The sequence below is a fragment of the Dichomitus squalens genome (assembly GCF_000275845.1).
Source record: "Dichomitus squalens LYAD-421 SS1 unplaced genomic scaffold DICSQscaffold_77, whole genome shotgun sequence".
In the NCBI taxonomy this organism is placed as follows: domain Eukaryota; kingdom Fungi; phylum Basidiomycota; class Agaricomycetes; order Polyporales; family Polyporaceae; genus Dichomitus; species Dichomitus squalens.
The window spans coordinates 19235-33418 of NW_006766959.1; the positions used below are offsets into that span (position 1 = coordinate 19235).

At 51.4% G+C, this 14184-nt stretch overlaps 4 protein-coding genes across 4 annotated transcripts; 3 read left to right on the forward strand and 1 right to left on the reverse strand.

The window, feature by feature from the left end:
• Positions 1-7: 7 nt before the first annotated feature.
• Positions 8-223, forward strand: DICSQDRAFT_71590 (uncharacterized protein; the record flags this gene model as incomplete). Its single annotated transcript, XM_007370809.1, has 1 exon — positions 8-223. A coding segment is annotated over one exon (216 nt), but the record flags the coding sequence as incomplete, so codon positions are not given.
• A 5102-nt stretch (positions 224-5325) lies between these two features.
• DICSQDRAFT_141282 (general amino acid permease 1) lies at positions 5326-8081 on the forward strand. Its single transcript, XM_007370810.1, has 10 exons — positions 5326-5573; positions 5756-5973; positions 6048-6132; positions 6230-6341; positions 6451-6533; positions 6599-6732; positions 6797-6878; positions 6941-7367; positions 7432-7596; positions 7670-8081. Exons 1-10 carry the CDS (start codon positions 5409-5411, stop codon positions 7846-7848), a joined length of 1650 nt encoding a protein of 549 aa, XP_007370872.1. The 5' UTR covers positions 5326-5408; the 3' UTR covers positions 7849-8081.
• A 2430-nt stretch (positions 8082-10511) lies between these two features.
• Positions 10512-10727, forward strand: DICSQDRAFT_71566 (uncharacterized protein; the record flags this gene model as incomplete). The annotated part of the gene is made up of 1 exon (XM_007370811.1): positions 10512-10727. One exon carries the CDS (start codon positions 10512-10514, stop codon positions 10725-10727), a length of 216 nt encoding a protein of 71 aa, XP_007370873.1.
• A 3228-nt stretch (positions 10728-13955) lies between these two features.
• Positions 13956-14171, reverse strand: DICSQDRAFT_71624 (uncharacterized protein; the record flags this gene model as incomplete). Its single annotated transcript, XM_007370812.1, has 1 exon — positions 13956-14171. A coding segment is annotated over one exon (216 nt), but the record flags the coding sequence as incomplete, so codon positions are not given.
• Positions 14172-14184: the final 13 nt, after the last annotated feature.

Genomic DNA, 14184 nt, shown 5'->3' on the forward strand with positions numbered 1-14184 from the left:
CGCTCGAACAATGCACATTCAGCGAAAGTTCCATTTCTTGCGCGACAATCTGGTGGCTACAGGAGAAGCTGAAATACAATGGGTACCTACGGAGGAAATGGTAGCGGACATTTTTACAAAGGCCTTACCTCGAGAGAAACACTGGAGGTTTATGCGGGCTATGGGTCTTAGGCAGCGCTTGAGTGGGAGTGTCGGAATGCGGTCAGGTGACGTGTCAGATTAGATTAGATTACCTTACCTTCCTGTTATAGTAGACAAGCACTGCCACCTGCCAGCGCTGTAGACAGTGCTGGCTTCGCTCCTTCCTTTCCTCAGTCAGTGATCTTCCCACTAGACTGAGGTATGTTCATCTTCTATTCCCATACTATACTGTACTCATATGGTTCTTAGAGTCCTCTGTACAGGTATAGTCCTAATTCAGTCAGTGATCTTCCCACTAGACTGAGAGTCCTCTGTACAGGATCTCTTAGGACTCTCTGCTCGTGTACTATAGCTATGCTTCTGGACTCTTCTGGTACTGTCTAGGACAATCCGTACTACTCCAGAACGGTCTAGACAGGTCTATGCCTTACTCATCTCTTACTCATCCTATGGTGCGATACGTCGCAATTCTTTCATCGTTGTATTATTCATCGCACTATGGTACATGTGACTAACCACTCTTTGATTAGTCATGGACTCTTCTCTGTAGTATATAAGGACTTCAGATTGCGTCCTCCCTCTTCAGTCTTTCGTTACTGACTGAAGAGTGAGTACTTCATTACCTCTACCTCTAACTTGTAGTTACTTACTTAACCTTTGTAGTCTTGCTTCGACTCTAGGTACAGTTCGTTGCTGCAATATAGTCTTTCGTTACTGACTGAAGATCTTGCTTCGACTCTAGTCGGATCTAATCTTTGTCTTCACAGCCCCGAGTTTATCAGGAAGCGTGAAGGTATCAAATGAATGGAGGCTGATCTGAAGATCAGGACGTACATTGGCTGTAAGTGTCGCTGTATTCGCACAGGATCCATAGATGTTGGTGGCGCCACGCGCTGGGCGGCTCTCCCAGACAGCCTCCAAGGCCATAGCCTCATATGTATGAATATTGCCCTGTGTTTGCAGAATCGTGTTGATGAAAGCCGTTGTGGTGGGCAAATAGAGGAGAACGAGTGTCGAACCGAGGACAACGGTTGTGAAACGATGAGTATGTCATTGTCTTCAGAATCATGTTAGCCTATGAGTAACCGAGTAGGGAGTATGGATGTATACATTGGCGGGCTCACTTTTGAAGAGCCCTAAATGCTACGAGGACTAGAGTTGTGAAGCATACTGATAAACAACTCAGTCGGATTGATATATAGAGGGATTTGGTCAACTTTCAACAACCATATAGTAAAGTAGACAGGACAATTTTGATTATGTCTTCTGAAGTTGAAGCTACGAGAGTGTCCCAGGGAAGATCAAGGGTGAATGTCGAGTTTGACATGGGAACAATCTCGTGTGGTCACTAGGGGTAGGAAGGTGTAAGACGGGGGTGATGCTTCTGAACAAAATGGAAGAGAGCCCTGATATATGTACCGGAGCAGAGGGAAACTGAAGTTAAAGGTAACAGTCTTTTCCTGGTGCTTCGGCGCAAAATCTTTAGTATCAAAGCACAATGCCACGCTCTACGCTGCTTCTCTGATCATTTCGTCCTTCCGATTGAGTCACGTTCTATCAGTAAGTGTCACCGAAAGAATGGCTCGGGAATCGATGATGCCAGAAGTAGATTATATCTTTCCTGAAGGACTGATGTATCAGGGGCACGTCCTTCTACAACACCGGTCACAAAATTTCACGCTCGTCACATAGAGCTTTCTCACATAGACTATGTATCGACGGAGTCAAACTACCAGACTTCACGACCTTCCCGGCTTGACAGAATGCATAGTCATCAATGTGACACCGAAGTCCGCGTCAACTGGTCGTAGGGACTAAGCCTATGAGCTCTGCCACTCATCATCAAACCTTGAACGTCGGCCATGACCGCCTAAACGTTCAGTGCTGTGAATGGCAGCCGGTCTTACTTACAAGGCCAATCTGCATGAGATGAAAACAACTAGGTTACGGCTGAACCCTGGACTTATGAGCCTGTTAAAGGCTGTCGCTGTCCTCGATACAGCATGATCGGTGCTCGTTGGCTTGACAGGTGACGACTGAAGCGCTGAGAAGACAGATTTGATGCGTCCGCTACTATGACATCGTGACCGATATACCTTGAATAGTATTGGGTACCTCGTGTATACGCTAATGAGCCTCGAAGACGACTGCGGCACGATGGATTGTGATGAACTCAGCGATGAATGCCAAAGCGATTCCTCATCCGAACACCTCACTTCGAGATGCAGCTTCTGGTCGCTGGCATTGAAGGATGGCGGCACAATTCTCATCTTCTTCCTGTCAAGGAAGCAGATGTGAGTTCCGTCTGGTCGTAGAGCTGAGATATATCGAGGATGCAATGTTATAGTCGAGATGCAGGTAGTCAGAACGTGTGTTGCCAAATTGTGTCCACGAGGCTCCTTCAGGCTGAGTTTCAAGGTCTTTGTCCTGCATCGTTATTGGTCGAGAGGGTCACGTGCTCTGTTGCGCAACGCTCGCATAGCAGGCTTGCGGTCAGCTTCCTCCCCTTTCCCTTTTCTCTTCCTCTTCATTGCGACAGGAGTTGAGGCGTAATGCGACTGCACCTCCTTGACGGGATGTCACTTTGTACCCCTGCCGCCTCTCTGCACACGACCGTTGCCGGCCTCAACGCTTTGCCTTTGAATCCACTGGAGTTACTACTTCCGACGTCTACCCAAGATAAGTCCGTCATGAGGAGCCGACGCCAAGGCTATCCATGCCGGGATTAATGTCCAGCGCGCCGCCTTAGCATGCATTGTCAGAAGCAAAGGTCATGACTATATGCCGCAGTGACGGTTCGCCATCCATGAGATGGCAGCACCGCCCTGCGGCAGATCGTGACTTTATCTCGATTCTCAAGCACTGAGTAAGAGAAGGTTCGACGAACCGTACAGAACGCGACGTGTACTCTTCACTAGCGAGGTACGTCATCCACATCGACAGGATTCGCATGTTATGATGAACATCAATGCGGTCACTGAATCCTGGAGGCGTGTCGGACGTTCGTCTGCAAATATCGTCAGGGCAGAAATACACGTTAAATTGACGATGACTCACTTTGGGGTCTGTATGCGCTACCCTATAGAGCTCGGTACAAACAGGGACACTAACATACTGAAAGCGCATTCGTTGTGAAATCAGGAAGGAGCCGTCATGGGGTACAAAACACGAGGCTGGCTTGGGGTCGGAGGCAGCGTTCACGGCAGGAATTCAGGTATTTCCAACTGGAGAAAAGTCTCTAAAAAGGGGACGCGCGAGGCAAACAATCCGTGAATATGTGGCATTTCTGGATAAAAGTCATTGAAAACGACGTGCGGTTGCCTTTTGCGTCCCCATTTCATCGGCTTTTCTCCAATCGAAAACATCGGATTCCCTGCCGTGGTTGGTGACGGAAGCAGAGGTTCAAGACGCCATCTCGCAGAGTCTGAACATGCAGAACGAACGAGCAGGAGGCACAGAAGAAAGAAAAGGTCAGAGACAAAAGGCAAAGCTGACTGGATGACTTCCCATAAGGATCTACGGCCATTTTGTCGTCCGTAGATACTGAAAGTGTCCTATCCGCCGAGATGCCGATGCCGATTTGTACTCCGCTTTCGAGGCCGACGTCCGTAGATGCTGCAAGCGCCCAAAATCTAGAAGGGGGGGTCGACCCCCCTTTCTAGACCTAAACGCAGCCGTAGAAGCTCGCTTGAGGTCGTAAACGACTCGAAAGGAAGGTGCCATCATTACAAATTGTGTTGGGATCAATCGCCTACTACATTGGGTGCTGATGTAAGGCGCAAAAGAGCACGTGCATAGCATTAGACGCTCTCCGGATATCCCGGCCTGATCATTGAGCGCCCGAGATCTCTGGACAGATTAGAGCTCCGATATATGTCTACGGACACTCCAGAGCCGTAGATCCTTATGGGAAGTCATCCACTCACTCGCTCAGTTTGCGGCGAGACACACCCGTGCTTCGGGCACGTAATCGATCAGCCAATCACGAGAAGTCATTTGCTGACATCACAAGATTATGGCCCTGAAGGAAAGCCACGCTGTTTGAACGTTAACGACTTGGCTCTCACAGCGCCTTTTACATATCTTATCTGTTCCGGGCGCCAAAACACATCTATGGACGATGCACTGGTCGGTCCGGTTGATTCACGAGCCTACCAGGAATAGCCCAAGCAAATCGCGTTCTCGAGGACGCTATCGAGAACACCTTGACAGCAGCCGGACATAGAATCTCCATGACACCCGCTGTCCTCTCCGAACCGAAGACATTCGCCGCGGCCCTGTACGCACCCAACGTACTTATCTCCACATCACTCCAGTGGCGAGTAGATGAAATCTCTGCCGGAACTGTTGTGCCTCCGGCGCTTTTCCGCTGCTGGTCGCTAGTCTTCGCTAGTCGGGACATCTGCAGTTTGATGCAGGCGTTTGCAGGCGGCTGATAACGCCGCGACGGCGCATCCAACTGCGGATATCGACACAACGATCAACTACGCTCAAGGTCCGTCTTTCAGCAGCGCATCGGCGTGTGCCGCTGGAATACCTGACGTGGTGGGCAGACGTCGTGGGAGTACGAGTGACCGTGTGGGAGGTATGTACGTCTTCGCAAGGTTAGTCTTCCATGCCTCACGCTCAGCGCTCGGCGCTCAGCCCTGGTTCATTTGATGACTCTATGCCTTGTGATATGCTCGCAGACGAGCCACAGCGGTCAGTCATGAGCGGAGAATTGGTGGCGTGGATGGGTGGTATCTATTTTGTTATTGCATCCACACTCCACCAAGGTTGTTTCGTTTGTCAACAGCCTGACGAGTCGATCGGCTCGTGTACCTCCACCGGAACCAACTCAAATGTTCGCTATATGTACTAGACAGGACCGGAAGATGTAATCTGGCTTCGTTCCGACATATTTGACCAGCCTACCCCATCCCCTGAAGCTGCCTTATCCAGGGCTGATCTGGACGAACGATCCACATCATCCATTGTGGATCCTTATCAGTGGCGACGGTTCACAAGGCATGCTGTATGAAGTGCTTATCGCTGGCACTTCGTCCCACCCCTGCTAGACCGTGCCTGACGAAATCGTGCATGCGGATCTGCCTAGCGCGTCGATGAAGTTTGCGCGGGGTTCTCTGCTGCTTCTTCTACTCTGCCCCCCGGTCGTCTGATACCCAGGACGGGTTCTTCCCTCCCTTCGTGTCGACGCGCATCGCTGCTGCCCACGACCCTTTGGTCCTTCCTTTTCCTCCCGCCCAACCCTCGCAGACGTAGTCGCCATGTCTGATACCTTGGGGGAGAAGGCCGACCGCACCAGCTCGCTGGAGAAGGGCGTCGTGCACGACTATGTCACGACGCAGACCGACAGCAAGTATCACTTCGACGCTGCCGACCTCGATCGCGTTCAGCGCAGGCTGAAACAGCGTCATGTACAAATGATCGCTGTGAGTACCGCAATCCTCCTTCTTGCTTGCCCTCTCCGCTCTACCGCGCGCGCTCCTCTGCGCCAACGGCGGCCTCGCTAGCGCGCCTTACTCCTTTTGGCCATGATCCACCTCCCGAAAGCGCACCTCCTTTTTGTCTCTCTGCCTATAGAGCCACGAATCTGGATACTGACTTGACGTAGATCGCTGGTACACTTGGTACCGGTCTGTTCTTGGGTTCCGGTCATGCGCTTCAAGCTGCTGGTCCTCTCGGTGCGCTCATCGCCTACGCGTTCGTCGGCACGACCGCGTATGCTTCTCTGTGCGCGGTGGGCGAAATGACATCGCATGCGCCGATCTCCGGTACGTTCCCGCACTTCGCGGCGCGCTGGGTCGACCCTGCGTTCGGTTTCGCTGTCGGGTGAGTCGCGTGTCAGCAAGTGCGTCCGGGGTACAGCGAGGCTCATGACGGTGTCCTCTGTCGCGTGCTCGTAGTTGGAACTACTTCTACACGAACGCGATATCCGTGCCTGTGGAAATTACTGCTGCCGGCCTCCTCCTGACGTTCTGGGACGATAACGTGCGTGTTCCATTGATGCCATCTTCCCTAACCCAGTTGAGCTGATAGTGAAATCCAATCGTGGTTTGATTTTGGATATTGGTCGTGGTCTTCGCAGACGAACCATCAAGCGGGCTACACTGCGGTAATCATTGTTTTGTGCTGCGCGATCAACATTTTCGGCGTGAGGTGGTTTGGAGAGTCTGAGTTTATCTTCTCGATCATCAAGCGTGAGTCTTTCTTCTGAGGCGGTACTACCGCGTTTCGGTCAGCAAGGCCAATGCTGACATCAAGACTAACTCACTCGCTATCGTCGCTCCCGCTATCGCGACTTTACAGTGCTGTTGATCACCATCCTCGTCATCACTGGCCTGGTCATCGATCTCGGAGGAGCTCCTAAGCAGCAGCGTCTCGGCTTCCACGTATGGCACATCCACCTTCCCTGCGCATTTCTCTTGCTCACGCTCGTCTGCGACACTTCTCGCAGTACTGGAAGAATCCCGGTCCGCTCAATGGCGCCGACCTTACTCCTAAAAAGCCGTCTCTTGATAAGTTCCTCGGTATCTTGACGGTGCTCGTCCAAGCTGCATTCTCCTTCCAGGGTATGGAGCTTGTTGCTGTGTACGTGCTATCCCATTTGATGAATTTTCTACCGGAGGGGCGTCGCTCATACCGCCGCCTGCAGCGCTGCATCAGAGACTGCGAGCCCGCGCCGCAACGTCGCCAAGGCCGTGCGCCGTGTGTTTTGGCGCATCCTCATATTCTACGTGTGTCCACGACTACCCCCGCCGCCCCCCATGCATTAACCGCTCACGCATCGCTCCCGCAGTTGCTCGGCGTGCTCGTCACCGGCATGGTGGTCCCCTTCAACGATCCTAACCTACTGTCCGACACCGGCAACGCTGCCGAGTCACCCTACGTGATTGCCATGACTCGCGCAGGCATCAAGGTGCTCCCGCACATTATCAACGCAGGCATCTTCACCTCCGCGTTCTCCGCTGGCAACTCTTTCCTGTTCTGCTCATCGCGCGTGTTGTACGGGCTCGCGTTGCGCGGACAGGCCCCGAGGTTGTTCACGTACTGCACGAAGAACGGGCTGCCGCTAGCTGCCGTTATCGCGTCGAGCTGCTTCTCGCTGCTGGCATTCATGAACGTCAGCTCGGGCGCGGAGACGGTCTTCAACTGGTTTGTGAACCTCTCCACCGTCGGGGGGTTCTTTGGCTGGTTAGCGATGAATATCACGTATGTTTTCTTCTGTAAGTCCTTCTGATGTCCTTCGGGTGTGCGGGTTCATCGACTGATGGTCGTCTGCGCATTCAGACCGTGGTTTCAAGGCGCAGGGCCTAGACAGGACGAAGCTCGTGTACCACAGCGGGCTTCAGCCGTGGCTCTCGTACTGGGGCATCTTCTGGATCACAATCTTCATCCTCATCAACGGGTTCAACGTCTTCTTCGACTTCAACGCCTCGGGATTCCTCACCGCTTGTATGTGTCATACCTCTCATTCGCTTTTGCGTCCATGTCATCTACGAGAGGGCACTGACCAGGCGGCGCGCAGATATCAACATCCCGATTTTTGCGGTGCTCTACTTCGGTTGGAAGATCTTCAAGCGGACAAAGGTCTGGAAGCCTCACGAAATGGACTTCGTCACTGGCATCCCAACCGTCGAGGAGACGGAGGAGCCCGCACAACCTCCAGTCACCATCGGAGAGAAGATTGCCGCGATCCTATTCTAAGCTCCCCATCACCACGTCGTGGAGATCAGGGCGTGCGGCACTGTGATTATCTTAGCTTCCACCACATCCCCACTCCACGGGGTTACTGTAGTTGTAGGCACGCGTCACGACATTCCTGTTCTCGCATTTTCATATACCATAAGGCCTCTTCGGGACTCGCCCGTGATTGTGTTGGGAGACCTGTGCCTGAGCAATCTGGCCAAGCCAATCAGTCAAGGTTGCTTGGAGATCATAGCAAAGTAGCATTGCAGTACCACCGAGTATCAATGATATGCTGGATATCATATGCATGGATCTCCTAGGCCTGTCTGCATTCGGCGGGATCAACCGCCTACTTTTGGCTCGATCAGGCATCGAGAGCGTCGGAAAGCTTACTTACCAGGTGCTTCCGTCCTGGTTAATGATCCATCCCTTCTGCTGCCCTGATTTTATCAGCCATCAATGCTGTACCACCTCAGTTGAGCTTGGCATCTCAGTCTTGTTGACAGGCATGGAGTCTTACCCTAGGCTTTGCTGCGTGGATCTTCATGTCGGCCTCGGGATCCAGGTACGTACTGACTGTGCTTCGTTTTTCACACAGCATGGCTTTGGTCAAGCTGACATCGTTTGTCTGCCGTTCGTCTCTCTATACTATCATCCATCCCAGTACTGAGTGGCGACGACGCATCGACCTCATCGCTCAATCCGCTCATCACGCATGCGTGGGAGAGTCCTCGAACTGAGACGCCCAATGCATATCCGAGATGCCTCCGAACAGTACGTATAAGGTTGTCCTGTATCAGTAGGGCATGCCCACCTGGGCTTGACACTTCGTTCAAACGGGACTCCCGCCGAGGTGAGCAGCTCAGATGGTGCTCGCATCAGAGCGAAGGGGACGTGGGCTAGAAGCGATCCGTGCTCACTGCCACATCATTCACCGTGGTCAAAGGTAGCCATCACACTGGGGTGGCACGACACTGCTCGGGCGCTCCTACGCTGTCGGTCTCCATGTCAGCATCCCATGCTGAAACCTATCAGTACCCACCCTGTGCTGTCGGGAAAGATTCCTCCGCTCTCAGCCTGAGAGTGTGATGAAACTTTCGTTGCCATATTGCAAGCCTAGAATTAGCCTTGTTACGAGTTGGTCGCCTTCGCATGAGTAGGCCTCATTGCACAAGTGACCGAAGTGTTGCCTATATACAATTAGTGTTCGAGATTCTGCCAGAGTGTCAATATAATGCATTGACTACAATACCCTGCTCCACTCGTTCATGAAGTTGATTTGTTAACAGGACTGTGGCGGTGACCGCAGGACATCCTTCGCATCTCGAGTGCGGTACCTTTCCTTAATGCGATGCATGTCTGTGCGTTATCCATGGGAAATAGTGGTGATTCCAAGGTTATGAACTCCTTGGGGCGATTTAGAATGATGGTAATCAAATCAGACCATTACACTGAACCTCGGACAGCTGTGAATACTCTCAGGCTACCTCACCAAGCTGACATCGGCACAGCGCCTCTGCGTCAAGCATGGCTCTCGCTAATAGCGGTGGGCGTTCAAGATATACGCTCAGATATATAACGACATCGACTGGACGGGTACCGCTGCCCTCATACACGCTCGCCCCCAAACCTTGCCTGCGATCCCAAACTAAGCCCTGGCGCAGACAGTATTCTTCTCATCAGATGGAGAATGTGACAGTGGCATTGGACTATTGGGAATTTATAGGCATATCTGTGGAGGACGCTTCTAACAACCTACTCAATATCGACGGCCAAAGCACGAAGGACCAAGTCCTTGTCGCATTATTGTCCTCCCTGATGACAGGTAGACTAGTCTCCTAATGAAAATGACTCGGTATTGACAGACAAATAGGCTGCCTTACGTTACTCTCGGGTTTTGCATCATATATGCTGATGTATGTACTCTTTTACAAGGCTATAGGCAGAAATGATGTTCTGACCCAGATTTCAGCCGAAGGAGCCTCAACCAACTCACATCGAAAGCCATGCTTATGGCAGTCGTTGTCATGTATATCTCTGCAGCCACATACTGGGTTTACGTCCTTGTGAACACAGTAGATACGCTTTCCCAAGTCGCGACCTCAATCAACGGCGCTATAGACAAGTTGAAGGCCCTGGATTTCAACTGCTACTCCTCATCATCACATAACTGTTTCACCAAATTCCCGTCGAATCACAGTTCAACCTTTAGTCTCAGAGGATGGACAAGACAAACATGTATGGGGAGTGGCGCTTTATTAACTAACGTCGGTCATTCTCTCCAAATTCGCTGAAGATGGTCACTGATTCAGATTGACTTCAAGGTAATACTCGGTGACACCATCGTTTGGTGGCGAGTTTGTGTTCTATGGAGAGGACACCTCCCAGTATACATGGTCGGCTTCCTGCTACTCGCCGCTACCAGTGGTACGTTGTGATACATGAGGAATGTATGTCTACTGAGGGTCTTTACCGGTCAGCTATGAGTGTGGTGAACACGGCTCATATCTGCGGTGCTTGGGAGATACCTGTAGTCCCGATGGTTGGTAGGCGGGAGATGGCTATCTCACACCCATCAGGGTCACTATTCTCAGGGGTCAGCTGGGGATCCGCTGCAACTGTTTTCTCCCTGTTTATGAATACTGTTGCGACGTGCTTCATTGGGATCAAAACCTGGTAATATGGTACCTTCTATTCTCGCTCGCTTGCTCCCTGAGTCACAAGGTCATCGCAGGAAACATAGACAGGTTATGCGGAAACATCTAGCCGGGTCCGGGGTACGGACACGAGTCGAGAAGGTCATGGCGTTGCTAGTAGAGTCTGGTGTTGTATATGTTTTGATCTGGGTAAGGTGGTGGTATTGTGCCCATCACTCACTCCTACTCAATCCCTCTTAGCTTCCGGTTGCAGTGTATCAGCTCAAGTCCGGAAACTCAGAATTTAGCACACCACTCAGGGGTCGAGTCGACAAGCTGGATCTTTGTCTATTCATTTTCATTGAAGGGGCCCTTGTACCTCTTGTGGTGAGGCAAAATCTTCCTACCTTGCCAGTATATTGCAGGACATGAGCTGATATATCGATTGCAGGTCATTTATCCGACACTCATAGTCATGATCGTGGCACTGAATCACTCGCCATGGGAAGCGCATCTCAGTGCAGGTACAATCCCCGTTGCACCGGAAATACCCTTAAGACACGTTCAAGTCAGCATTCAGGAGACGTCAATGATACAGAATGATCATAACACGGAGGTCATCCTGTTCCAATTCAAGGAGAACAGCCAGTACGCCGAGCATGATGGAGAGTTGCCCATGCATACGATCCCCTCGCAGATGCAATGGAGACCCCAGACATCGGAGAGTCAGGATATTGATTTAGAGACGTCTCCCATATTATCTTCCTAGCATACTCGACTGTTGCGCCGCCCTCTACAAACCATTGTACATGATTTTTCTCTCACCAATCTGTAGAAACAGCTTCGATAGTAACCGAGATATCTATAGCATGCTTCAAGCCCAAGCAAACCCTGTTGTGCTTCCGGATGGAATCTAACAGTCAACTGAGCAATCCCTCCATTCAATGGTGTGCTCGCATTATCGGATATAGCCTCAACCATTGAAATCTTGGTTTTCTCAGTAAATACTACAGTGCGACAACAACAGTTTGACCGTCAGAATGATTCTCCAAACGCAAATTTTGCTGACTCCATGGGTAATATGCTCGTGCCTTCAGATCTACTGAGGAATGCAGACCTGAGATAATAATCAGTCAGACCTCACACAAGACGCAAGGGCGCACGATCACGGTAGTAAGACACTTACCCCAACAGACTGTCCATCGAGAAGCTGGCAGGTGAACGTGGTCCCATAGACATCAGTGCAGCAGTCGGCGGTGGTAGAACAAATGACGTCGCAAGTTGCGGGGGTACAAACCTATAGCGATACATACAAAGTCCGGACCAGTAGCGTCAGAGAGATACCAAAATCAGAACGGCCAAGAAGACACGTTCACTCACACCAGGAAGGCCTAGGTACGCATGAGGAGTGCAGACGGCATTCCCGCAACAACCTTCGACAGGGTCGCACGGCTCCGCTAGGCATTCGATTGGCCCCTGACGGGCTCCAAGACTCATAGCTTCCGGGAGGGCGACCACAGAAGCGATATTGACCACGACGGCGACGACCATGGACAGCTTCATAAGAGCGCTAGAGTGCATGCTGATGGAAGACAGGACGACATCAGCTTGCAAAGTAGAAGGGCAACAATGAAGGAGTTCACTTGGCTGTGCTACGAATGCTATAAGCTTGCTGGGTTTGCTGCAATGACTGCAGTGACTTCGGCCTATATATACTCTTGGTGCCGCGCGCATAGACGCATCTGGACGTCGAGTAAAGCAATGATATTATCTAGACATTGGCCCGTTTACCCTAGTGGGATGTAACACGAAGCCCTTGAAGCTTGCGGTCCGGGCACCGTGGAGCTAGCAGCCATGAACAGATGTGCCTCATGTTTCATCTCTGCTCACTTTCAACCATTCCTTTGAAGTAGGGGGGCGGAACTAGCATTTTTCCCGGAAACTAGTTGAGCTGCGTGAACTGCGCAGAATGGGAACTCCCGGAGACTTGGGGAAAAGGATCTGGGCGTCTTACCTGAGGTTCATTAAGTAGTTGTCATCTCGCGCGAAGAGAGTCTCCGAGGTATGATGAAACAATCGCTGAATGAAGTAGTAGACTTACAGCAAACAACGTAGCTTGTTGCGATCACGGATTGTGATAGCCAGAGAAACAGACGCAATAGCCCACTTAGTACTCCTTGAACCCGGTAGGAGTTGCTGCATAGGGCGCATAATAAGGATTGTAATCTATATGAAATGAGTTTTAGTACATAGAGTCGCATAGTCTCATCAAAGAACCTAATCACGCACTATGTTGCCAGGAACTGCAGAGACGTCCGCGTAGCCTTTTCACAATCACAAGAACCTATCGCAGCGAGTCGCAGGATCAAATGATGCAGGGAGAACCCCTTCCCAAAAGCGATTCTTCAAAGGATATCATGTGTTTAGAATCGGTGCGGAGGCGAGTCGCCTGACGTTCAAAGTTACGGTGCCATGAACACCTGGACTTAGACCCGAGACGCCGCCACCGACCCCGGCTTTACTGGTGGAGCCCGTTCATAGACCACTGGTCTGCACATTAGACAATAATGTCATCTCATCTGAGCGCACCGGATGAGTGCCTATCTGTCAATTTACGTGTGGTGGCGTGGTCATGATGAAGAGTTTCACCTTCAAGGTCCAGCGCTGTGGAAGGCTCCATCATAATGAAGAGACACGCAGTTCAAAGGTCCGCATGTTACGCTGTCAGCTGTGTGCACGGTACGGACCTAGGGCGGAACCTTGGAGGAGTCATGCTCCGCGCTGTAAACCACGCCACAGGCCCCAGTTTGAGCGACGCGCCAACCCGCTCGAATGGGCCTGTGATGGCAGCGCCTGAACGCAAATAAGTCCGTTACCGTCTTCTGTCGGCCACACTCACGGATACAAGCACCCTGGAACAGGAGATTCGAGACACACAGGTACTCGACCCTGAAGTCGTCGAGGCTCTCCGCATCCTCAAGGAGAAGGGCCCTCGGAAACTGGCGAACGGACTCCTCCAGTGGGAAGTGCATTCTGGAGGTAGAACAGGGCATCAGTACAGCGCGTACATAAACCCTGTCTCTTTGACTTGTATCAATCCTGTTTAATTGCCACCAGCGCACGACACATGTTGGTTACCCTTGCAGAAGTGTATATACACCTGAAGGTTAGCCGTGTGCCATGTAGACTTGAGGTGAGTCCCTTCGATTCTGCACCATTGGTGAGGGCGCGGTCTCATACAAGTAAGAGATCCTGTACAGAGGACTCTCAGTCTAGTGGGAAGATCACTGACTGTATTAGGACTATACCTGTACAGAGGACTCTAAGAACCATATGAGTACAGTATAGTATGGGAATAGAAGATGAACATACCTCAGTCTAGTGGGAAGATCACTGACTGAGGAAAGGAAGGAGCGAAGCCAGCACTGTCTACAGCGCTGGCAGGTGGCAGTGCTTGTCTACTATAACAGGAAGGTAAGGTAATCTAATCTAATCTGACACGTCACCTGACCGCATTCCGACACTCCCACTCAAGCGCTGCCTAAGACCCATAGCCCGCATAAACCTCCAGTGTTTCTCTCGAGGTAAGGCCTTTGTAAAAATGTCCGCTACCATTTCCTCCGTAGGTACCCATTGTATTTCAGCTTCTCCTGTAGCCACCAGATTGTCGCGCAAGAAATGGAACTTTCGCTGAATGTGCATTGTTCGAGCGCGGAAC

Excerpts from the sequence above, each read along its gene's own strand:
- DICSQDRAFT_141282 (XM_007370810.1), top strand. The coding sequence starts at position 5,409 with ATGTCTGATACCTTGGGGGAGAAGGCCGACCGCACCAGCTCGCTGGAG. Across the intron at positions 6,733-6,796 it reads GGTATGGAGCTTGTTGCTGT|CGCTGCATCAGAGACTGCGA; the intron begins GTACGTGCTATC and ends CGCCGCCTGCAG. Across the intron at positions 6,879-6,940 it reads GGCGCATCCTCATATTCTAC|TTGCTCGGCGTGCTCGTCAC; the intron begins GTGTGTCCACGA and ends TCGCTCCCGCAG.